The 11,900-nt window shown below is 31.2% G+C and overlaps 1 protein-coding gene across 4 annotated transcripts in view; it reads left to right on the top strand.

Annotated features, from left to right (window-relative positions):
* The first annotated feature begins 940 nt into the window (after window positions 1–940).
* LOC126917933 (putative phosphatidate phosphatase) overlaps window positions 941–11,900 on the top strand; it is a 60,544-nt gene continuing 49,584 nt past the window's right edge. For 3 of the 4 annotated variants that reach the window (XM_050725369.1, XM_050725368.1, XM_050725370.1), the window contains exon 1: window positions 2,686–3,077. In XM_050725369.1, coding sequence (XP_050581326.1) covers window positions 3,014–3,077 — 64 coding nt within the window. In that variant the 5' untranslated portion in view covers window positions 2,686–3,013. Of the gene's footprint in view, window positions 1,083–2,685; window positions 3,078–11,900 lie in introns of those variants that run through there. The other variant, XM_050725371.1, reaches the window with a different exon arrangement.

The raw sequence follows: 11,900 nt of genomic DNA, 5'->3' as shown, positions 1-11,900 counted from the left end.
GCCTTTCGAAAAAATAATTGAAATAAGAACACGATTATACAACATTTGTTTATTTTCATAATATAATTTTTATTATAATCATTACATATATATAATAGATATAAAAAACAAATTCTGTGTTTTAATGCAAATTCAAATATTTTCCCGCCTCTTAGCGTGTATACAGCGCCGACGTTTAGTTTTTAAAATAACTTTTCGTTCAGCATTCTGATTAGAAAATAGTCGTAGATACAACGTGTAAGATGTTGATGAAGTACATATTTAATATTGCATTTCATTTGCGTTTTAGCTTAATAGAAACGTTGCTAAAGTTGCTGGAACGAATTCTGTGCTTACAATTAATGTAGGAAATGATACAATTCTATCAACGGAGATTTTAACTTTAAATGTAGCTATGTCCCAACTATAAGAATGACTAAGAAGCTTAGAACGAAAAACAATAAGAAATACAGAATAAAAATGAACAAAAAAAAATAGAAAGAGGAAGTCACTGACATCAAGAGAAGGTATCTCAGTGATTAAAATATAAATATAGATCAAAACATTTCAAAAGTATTTTTCTATATAAAAGATATATTTTAAATAATATTAATTATATAATAATAATAATAATATCTTTTCCACAGCTAATATACATATTTAAATACAGATTTTGATCAGTATCTTTATTAAATTTATTAAATTTGAATTTTTAAATGAAATTAAATCCGTGTCGGGTGATTTGAATGAAGGCTACTGTAAATGTATAGCTTGTCGCGAAACAAACGCCTGGAAGATGTGCATCTAGGTATCTACGGTTTGTTTTATAACGGAGCGGAAGAAGAAGAAAGATATTAAGGCAGGCGCTTCCTTTAAACAATATTTACCCTTACTTTCATATTTTTCTTTAATCTTATCTTCTTTCACTTTACAGAATGTCCCGACTATTTTAACGACCTGTTATATGTATTAGCAACCAGTGTTACTAGATAAAAATAGGTTCGGGTAATGACCTCATTTCATGATATTCGTGAACAAGGATAAAGTAGTTTTCCCCGTGTTCTTTCCTGTTATCCTGGAAGTTTAAACGCGTTATTAATATTGTAAGTATACATTTTTTTGTTGAAATTACTATTGTAGAATATAGTGTTTTAAATTGTTATTGAGTTATAAATGAAACCATATACAAAATATATTGTATAATAACCTGAACAACTGTGTAAACTAACGAGGATTATGTTTAGTAAATTCGGTTAAATTTTAAGATTAAGTAGAAATTTTTAAGGGAATTCACAATTATGCTTTATTTTGGTAAGAAGGTGCCATAATTTGTGATTTATTTGTTTGTAAATGGTCTGTTGATGGCCAATTTCAAATTTTGTCAAGAAAGAGTTAACACAGTAGATATAAAATTATTAAAGAGCTGAAGATGAATAATCTTCTTTTTGCCATTATAGCAATTATTTTTTAATGTAATGAAATAAAAATTTATATATTTCTGATATTGAAAATTAAAAAGGATTTTTATATCTTTAGAATTAATAGAATAAAATAAAGAAAGATTTTTAATATTTTATTCGGTCATGAATTCCTTTAATTCGTTACAACGTTCGTGTACTTTCCCTTTTTCTATTTCTATACATTTGACGAAAGTTCTAATTTCGAAAGCTGCTAATGAGATTTACGATTTAGAAATTTCACTTCGATGGCAATCCATCTTTGGAAATTTTTTGTATTCCATTCGGATATTATCTGTCTTCTATTTTCCATATCCTCGCAGATACTCCCAGATTTTTGTGTAAATTGCCTGTCAGTATTATGAAATAATGTCAAAAACGTTATGGATCGATAACTTTGACATCATTCTTACTCGGACTACTTATTTTATTTTCCTAGAAAATTATTCTGTTAAGATATCCTATATATATCTTCTTTACAAACGTAAAATTTCATTTAAAATCACTATATCTTTTTAAAACAATCTTATTTTTAATTTTCTCAAATTAATTATTTAGATTAATTTAGAACTAAAATACAATAAACTAAAATGTTTATTAGTATTAAGTTTTTACTGACTACTTACATGAACTCTGAAACGAAAAAGTATTGAAAAATCTATTATATTATACTTACTATCATAAACATTTAGCAATATTGAATTGTATTTAGTGGCAACAAAAAGTATTTGTTCAACACTGTATTTATTATAACTTTTACATATTAATTAAGTCCAAGCACATTAAGATTTATATCATTTGATAGTATTTTAATATAACTGCAAAAACTTGGTACTATGAAAATAAAATGTGAAAATAAAACCTGATCAAAATTTTTTGTGACCACTATATATACAATTTTTTCCATTTACCATACATCTAAATCCATTCTCTAGAAATTCTTTCAACGTCATCCCCATAAACATTATATACACTTCTATTGACTATTGTCGTATCAATAAAAAAAATGTACATATAATTACTTATGTATGACGTTTGATTACTTATGATGGAATCGTAAGAGGTAACGATTATTCGCTAAGACGAAATAATATAATTGTAAAGGTGAATGTTCATTCATGTTTCATGGGGGAGACTTGTGTTTTATGTTTGTTTCATGTTACAATGAGCACCCATTATTAAACTACGGACTGTGATTCAGGCCGGGGTAGGCACGTGCGATGTGTGCGCGGACGAGACAGCGGTGTGAGGCGCAAAGCGCAGCCGCAGTCGTCGCTCGGATCTCGATCGGGCCGGTTGCGTACTGTGTTTGTAGGTAGATTCGCGAGCTACCAACAAGCGTCGTTTAGTCCATTCCGAGCCGTGCAATCGAGATGGTCTTTTTCCTAGTTTTTCTATATGACCACGCGTAAGCATTACTCTTCTGCGTGTGTTTGTCTTGCTCCTAACATTTATCTATCTCGCGACCGTGTAACGACATTTAAGTAACGATCGTTCGTTCGTTCTTCCTTTTAAGACTTTAAGAAAGTGAGACAGAGAGACAACGAGATAAAAAGAGTACTATAATTCAAATCATCATGGATCGATCATCGAAAATGATTCTACGAAAGATCATTATAGATTTCGTGTGCTTGCTTATTGGTAAGTGGATCAACATATTCATGCGTACGTATAGATGCGCGAACGAATAGTCCGAATATTTCCGTGATTCGTAGCACGAGTGGTAAACGACTGGCTTGGAGAGATTCCTTTGTATCCGCGCCAGAAGAGTACGATGAACGATGATTACGTTATATCGGGCGGCTGTCAGATTGACAGTCGAGGCGCCGCATGCGGCCCGTTTGATCTCTCAGCGAACTAACCTTTAAATTGGCAGGTGCTTACCTCGTACGGAATTAAGAATCTATTGCAATGTAGGGTAAAGTAGAGTTATTTCAGTGAGAAAGATACTTGAGTCAAGCTAAGTAATTTAACTTGTAATTCGTGAAATTTGGTTATGAATAGTTTTTGACTGATCTATGTTCGAAAACAAAGTGTTCAACTTGCTATTAGTGACGTAATAGATAATCAAATATGTAGATCGTATACATCGTATACATTGAGAGAGCTCGACGGCCATGGTTCTCTACGAGGACATAATTTTTACTCGTCAAAAGGAATGAAGTTTGTCCAACTAAGATCGTCAGTTGTGATTATAATTCGGCAACGTGTATTACTTTATTTCTAGAAATTAGTTTCCTATTTATTTTATTATTTCTTATATAATACCTTCTGACTTAGATAACTTCACTATAGCATTATTCAAATTATATTCATGTTTTCCATATTCTTTCACTCTGAATCTAGAGTATGCAGATGATATTTTCTCATTCTTTAGTAATATACAACAAACCTTACTGCTATATACAAAGACTATATACTAAATAACTCGTATACGAAATCGTACGTCGTACGTTACTATAAACCTATAAATAAACAATGTATTGTCATTACTAGACCACTGATGTTTATAAAAATCCATATTTTTATAAATATAATTCAGAAACTAGAAATTAGGTAAAAAATTGTTTTATCTGTTAGATGTTGTAAAGATTTCTATATAGATTACTATACGGTGCGAATTCTTCAATTGTATTCACAAAAATATGAATTTGCAGAACTATCCATAATCTAGTCATTACCCTATTAAACTTTCATCTAGTACCATTAGTACGATTATTATGTCGTGAACAAATATATACTATTATAAATATACGAGTCGCTTTCTAGCTCGGAATGTACGTTGTGCGCGTCTGAAGGTTATTGTTTAGGTAGGCGAGCTTCCAATGCTATATGGTACATACCAATCGAGATTCGAGTATTCTAATGCACGAACGACGAATCGATCGTCTGCTACATTCTCCTAACGTAATTTAGGCGAACCTAAACAAACGTACAACGTGCGTTCGATGCCGCGATATCGATAATGCTTTTTCAAGCGTTCGAACGTTTTTCGGTTTGCACTTCTTTTTCCTTTGATCCCTTAGGTATGTTTTCATTGCGTTATCTGCGCGCGTACGTGTCTTCCAAACAAATTCTTTAGTTTGTTGCTGATTTCTTTAGTTCGTTGATTTTGGAATGTTGAATTGTGGAAAGGTTATGAAAAATTGTTTAGATTATCTTGGTAAACACAGGAGAATAGTAACACCCTTTAGCTCGATCGATTTAATCTGAGAAGTGGTGACACGGTTTCGTTTAACGGGTTATCTGGTACACTGCAGTTATTCGATATTCTTTCTATTTCATAAAAATTTGATATCTAAGGCAATCCAATAAACTTTTTAAACCAGAAACTTTTCTTTTATTACACCGTCTTTATCGCAATATATCCCATGAATATTAATGTAAAATTTAAATAAGATTTATTAATTTATGGAAAGACAAAGTTATGAGGATTGCTCAAAATAAGAAAAAGTATTGAGACAAATCGTAAAAAATTGTAAAAATATTCGAAATATTTCTTTGTTTCTTATCTATAATATAAATAAATATGATGAGATGTACAAAATTAGAGATCAGAATTAAAACAAAATGAAGAGTGGAAGATTTCGATTTATTTAAAATAATTTCAGGTGTTGGTCTTTTGTGATTTATATTTTGTAATTCGTGGTTGCAGAATAATATATTTATTTTGAGTTGGGCGATTTTTTCGAAGGTCTCATTTGAAATTCTGTTCTTCTCGAATCTGTCTCGGTGTCGCAATATCGTCTGTAGAATACAAAAATAAGCTAAAACTCGAGGAAAAAGTATCTTTAGACGTTTCTTCACTAGAAAATCTTTATTCATTCGCAATATACAATTCAATAATAAAAAGATAGAATAAAAGTTTATCATATTGATGATTAAGTAACTTTTTCGTAGTTTATAACCTAATTTAAAGTATTTATTTGCAAATTAGATTATCATGGGAATACATTTGAAGGGAACTAAAGTTGGAATAGAAAGTTGATTGTCCTTTTAGATATTTATTCTTCATGTTGGTGTAATCATTTGTCAGAAACGAAATTTATTACCGAAAACGAGATTTATTGCTGTTTCACCCGCCATCATCTATGGTCATTCGAAGCAATGTCGCTTCGCGTCGTTAAGACCGAAGAATATTTACGACGTACAAAGAAAAAAAGAGACAAAACAGAAAAAGATACTGGCTGTGTTAAAACGTGCGAATCCAACTTCGTAGGTGAAATGGACACGTAAGAATAAAAATATACTGTGTATTATTGAATATTTTGATATTTTAAAGTTATGAATTCATAGTATTATTCACGTACAGTCTTATCCGTAAGAAAAGAAAAAATGTAAGATTCATAAATCTGAGCTGCGATGTAAGTTTCTAAATATTATCCTGTTACCGAGTTTCTGACGTGTAAAAAGAATCGGTAATAGACAGAATAGATGATATACAAGAGCGTTATTTTTTAGATTTCGATGAAACTTTGTAGGTTAGATAGAGGAACGAAAAATACTTGACTCATGCGTACGCAGGTGTTAGATATACAATAAAACTGACGAAAACTGACGATTGTCACGAATTCAAAAGGTTTTCACACGTTCTAGAGTTTTTACTATATGAATTTCTGCTATAGTTACATCTGTTTTATACCTTAGAAAGAGATAGAAGTTAATAGAATAGTATTATCTTTGATATTTTGGTATGATAAAATAGCGAAGAATTCATTCAAATGAACGAGTCAGAAAATGATTTCTTTATTCTTAAAATTTCCTAAATCTTTACAGCATCAGATATAAAAAAACCACATATTTTCAACTTTTTATATGAAATAAATATTAATAATTACTTATGCTATCGAAGATATGAAATTTATATCATTATGCTTGGTAACTTAACCTAATCTCCCTGGTGCTATACTATTATAAGGTTAAACAACATACCTTCGCATTCACTTCTTTTCTTCTTTTTCTGTGTCTTAGACTACGTTTGCAGTAGATGCATGTTCCGTTTATTATTAAAATTAATAATTAAAATTAAATATATAGATTCTTATAAGTATATGCATTTCGATTTTCAGATGTTTCGTTCGTAAAAACGACATTACCTCAATACATAGATTCATATGTGTATAGTTTAATATAAGTTGTAATAGTGTGCATAATTCACTTCTGAAATTAAGTTCACGTTTTTGGAAGGCATGTTTCACAAAAGTTACGAGTGAAAGAGAAGAGACAAAGTATTATGTACCTCTCATTCGACAAAGAGAAACGCGACCGTCCACTGGCCACAGATGAAAACCAGATAATGCAAAAATGAGTATTATTCATGGCGGGAAGTAGGCCGAGGGCATTTTCGTCTCGAAAGTTGCTCGCAGGTGTCTATTTGTTCCATCTTTGTTTGCGCGTTTGTCTTCCAATTCAACACGTGAATAAGCTTGAATCGTGCAGGTTGCCTCATTTTTCTTCTTCTTCTCTCTTTCATTAAAATCTATATTTTAATGTATCGCGATCAACTGTTATCGATATCAACGACAGCGATAGGCGAGTTACGATAGCCGCGGCAAATTTGAAATCATATTAAGAATAATAGCGGATCTCTGTTTTAATTAGATACATAATTGTTTAATTGGGGTTCTCCTTGTTTATTACTGAATTTGCTAGGGTAATTGAAAGGATCAATTTGTAATTTCTTATGACAATTTTGTCGATTTATATAAGTTTTACAACTTTAGTAGTATCTGCATCTTTAAGATTTTCCTCAATTATCCATTTTTCTCAATGACTGGAATACGTATAACTCAGTGATTGAAATATTTATTGGATGCTATATAGTAATAGTTTATTGGATATTGTAATAACATAATATATTCTGTAGTGTGTAGGCTGTTATTATATTATTAAATATATTAGAGTATATGCTCTGGGAGGTAGGATGTTGATTTAAGATAGGAGTGTGTTTTAAAATTAAAATAATTGGTACGCGTGTAATGTATGTATAACGATGGAAATAGGCGGAGGCAGTATGTGATTATGTATTTATGTTGTTGCTTGTGACGAGGGAGGAAGGTGGTTGATAAATGAAAATGAAAAGAGTATTTTCTTAAATCCATTATGGAAGAAGTTACCGAGCCAATAAGTCAGTAATATATTAAAGAAAACGAGAGTTAAAAAGTATACGCATATATAATACACAGTCTACAGAAATCTTATCGTTTAACTCATAATGATATGTTAACAATTTCATAAATTTTCAATAAATTTTCAGTGACACGTTGATATTGCTTCGATGAAAGTAATTTAAAATAAAAGCCAGTCTCAACGGATTGTTCATTGTTTTTAGAAAAGAACTGTAAGTAGAACAAGAATTAGCATGATCTAATAGTGATGTATGGTCTTTGATGACTTTGTAAATAAATGATACCGATGTGCGAACTGTCTGACTGTTATGATCGATGTGAGTCAATAAATACACGTCTAAAAAAATGTCTTATTCTTGCCTCGCTAAAATGTAGAATCTAGATTTAATAAAATCGAATGAAAATCAAATTTAGAATCTAAATATCGAGATGAAATTTAAACGGAAAGACATTGTCAATTTAATTAATTTTAAATTTACAACTTTGAACTTGAGAAATATCAAAATATAAAAATCACAAATCAAACTATATAAGGACATTAAGGAATATAAGAATTAAAGTTAACAGATTCGAAAGGATGCTTTTCCTTTTAACACCTAGCCGGTATTCTTTGACGCGCTGTTCACTTTTTGCTGGGTATTATACTCGATCCTTCGAAGTATAACTGGTGGCCACTGAGCGGAGCGTGTCTTTTACGATTCTCTCTAATAACCGAACCCTTTCAAACTTCGTTAAGCGGCACAAACAGGTCCGGCTCAGTGTGTAGGGCATTAGCGGCAATTTTGTCGGAACCTGTGTGTCACTAGGCCTCCCTGTAATACATGGTAGATCGAAGCCATTCAACGAGCCGCAAGTGTAGATTAGCCGCTCAAAATCGCCTTGATTCAATGACTGAATGGAAGGTCAGTAGCTCTCTCGATAGTCTTGTTGCTTCGTTTCGTTAGTCGGTGTTAAATACTTCCCACGAATGTCTCTCTCGCGTACAGGGTGGTCTTTCTATATTAGCTGATATACATATATACATATATACATATATATATGAGCCGTATCTCTTTATTACCTCATTTCTTTTTCTTTTCTGCTCATCTTCCACAACAAAGATGAGAAAGGAAATTTTTCGTTTAAGTGTTTAAAGTTATTATCGGTGATTTTGCAAATTAATGTATTACATATATTTTATCAACCCCTACTGGGATGTATCTTTAAGCTGGAAGAAGATATTTTCGTTTCTTCATTGTTAAGAATGAAGATATTTTTATAATTTTTTTTTTAATTTGATTAAAATTAATACTAGTTAGTTAATGGTTGTTTGAGGATTTTTTAAAGTACAATGTTCGATCGTAAACGGGATTAATATTGTCTTTTTCTCTTTCTTCTTTATCTATAGGTACGGTAGGATATAAAATTTGCAATTCTTTAAGTAAAAGATCGAATCGAGATATTTTGTTCTTTTTCCTGTCAAGTGTATTTTGGTAGATTGATTTACATCAATACGAGAAAGAAGTATAGATAAATGTTTATTCGACGGATGCATCTACGATCGATTGATGTCTAATTTTACTACGAAACATCAGTCGTGTGTTTATACTTGAATGAATGTGAAGTTCCGAAGGTGTAACATTAATAAACTTCTACACGTACCATACTTGACTGCCTAGCTATGTTGTTTTACAAATTGAACATTCATGAATTACCGATAACTACCGATCAAAATAACGATATATCGTGTTATTTGTTTGATGAGATTGCAAGAAGACTATTTGTCAGGAACTTTTGCTAAGCAATGAAATTAAATGCAGCAACCAGACTTTTGTCTTTCAAAAAAAAGAAAAGAAAAGATAGCAGTTTTGCATTCAGAGAAACGATATTTTAATAATAATGCAATGATATAATAGTAAAATACAATGACACAATGGCCAACAAAATTACGATCAAGCTATCTAATTTCTGTTTATTTCTTCTAAACAAAAAGTTGCTGCCTCTTTTCGTAAAAGATAAAATTCGATTAAACAATTAAGATTTTTTTTTAAGAAAAAAAATTAGTAGCAATTCGGATGAAAGAAATAGAGATTAGACAATGTAACACTAATACGCGATGTTAAAATTTATATAGAATATTATACGCGATATATAAAACATAATTATAATATTATACAACTTTGAAATTACATAGCAAGCGTAACATTAGAAAAGATTTAAAGGCAACGTACTGATATCGTAATTTTGCCTCGATTCACCATAGGCGCGATGAATTATTGCATATTAAATAATCCAATTGCGCCTGCACTTTCTCGGATGATATCACTGCTACGGTAAATCTACGGTTTTTATTAGGCACCAGACACGGGCAATATCCGTGTAAATGCGTAAGCAATCGCGCGTATACCAGTACGTTTGCGGTTAGCCGGCTCTATAATTCATGCTGAAATCACTTTGCACATCGTTGACAACTGCTTTCATTATATTTTTCTCCTCACACCGTGTATACTACGTCATTCTGACGCGTCTGTGGTATTTTCTTTCATCGATCGTTGCCATTTCTTTTCTCCTCTTTAATTTTCTCCCCTCCTTCGAGAATTTCTACACTGTGAGCCTATCTGTCACAGCCGTGGATAAATGTCGAGCCGAGGAACAGGAAGATGAGTGTTGCGGCGATGTACGCGAGTAGGAAGCGTGAGGGAATAGTATGTCCGCGAGCCATGAAATATCGAGGCGAAAAGGACACGATCCGCGACTGAGAACGCGATACCATGTGAACCTCATTGCCTCGAAACCGTTACCGCCGCAACATAACGTTGGCTCAACTCTGGAAAAGGTCGTTCGTTAAACAGTCTGACCCTGCAATATCTTTGTTTAAAACGTTTCCGTTGTTGCGTATGTACCGATAAAGTATAAACGCGTGCACGTTGTTAAGTAAAGATATTCGCGAATTTACACGCCAGCCGTGTTTTCTATCTCGAGAGCTCTGAGTCATTAGCTTGTCTTATAATTATTGTTTATTATGATTGCCTCTTGTCTTAGTCACCGTGTTTACTTTCATTCCTTAAACTCTTATCTTGCTAATTACTTCACTCTGCGTATCGGTACCTTGCGTTCTAACAAATTTGCTTATCTTACATCGTATTGCGAAATAGTACAGTATATTGGATTGGCAACTGAGTGATTACGGATTTTGTCAATATCACCTAATGAGAAAATCCGCAATCACTTAGTTGTTAAGCTAATAGTACAGTTATGGTACCGAACAGAGCGTAGCAGGATGTAAATGGAGATTTTTTCTCTGTATAATAAATACGTAAAAATCGAGAAATTATATAGATTTGGCGACATAAGTTAAATGATGTAACAATGATACACCACCGAGTGTACTCAAATTTATGTCAATTTAAACCCCATCACTTAAATATAATTTTTAAAATTTTCCCTTTTCGAAATTGATCCTGACGAGTCGGATAAAAATGTATGGTAAAATACTCGATCGTCTATCCTTGGTTCGTACGAATACCGAAAAAATCTATTTTATCATATCATTGATCTAGTAATCCTGATCAATTATTTTCTAATGTTATAGAAAACCAGCAGGTATGGCAACGTTCATTAACGAGCATGTACATATGTTAGGCATGAGGTGTAAATTATACCTTTTAGTAAAGAATTTCATTTGCCGTGGAAATTGAAGTTAGGACGTTTTAACGCTTTTTATTCCCTTTTTTGCTGGTTATGACGCTATAACCATAACGCACTGACAATGATAATAATGTTTTTAAACTTTCTTTCTTTTGTTCATATTATGATGCACATAAATATACGTGAAATAAGGTAATAATAATAATAGTAATAATAGTAACAATAATAGAAACGATAATAGAAACAATAATAAAAACAATAATAGAAACAATAATAAAAACAATAATAGTAACAATAATAGAAACAATAATAGAAATAATTATAGAAACAATAATCGAAATAATAATAGCAACAATAATAGAAACAATAATAGAAACAATAATAGAAACAAAAAATAGCAACAATAATAGAAACAATAAAAGTAGCAATAATAGTAACAATAATAGAAACCATAATAGAAACAATAACAGAAACAATAATACTAACAATATTAGTAACAATAATAGAAACAATAATAGTAACAATAATAGAAATAATTATAGAAACAATAATAGAAACAATAATAGCAACAATAATAGTAACAATAATAGTAACAATAATAGTAAAAATAATAGTAACAATAATAGAAACAATAATAGGAACATTAATAGTAACAATAATAGTAACAATAATAGAAACAATAATAGTAACAATAATAGAAATAATTATA

Source organism: Bombus affinis, chromosome 6 (genome assembly GCF_024516045.1).
Source record: "Bombus affinis isolate iyBomAffi1 chromosome 6, iyBomAffi1.2, whole genome shotgun sequence".
Taxonomy (NCBI): Eukaryota; Metazoa; Arthropoda; class Insecta; order Hymenoptera; family Apidae; genus Bombus; species Bombus affinis.
The sequence above is the reverse complement of the archived record's forward strand: the minus strand, read 5'-3'. Positions and strand labels throughout refer to the sequence as shown.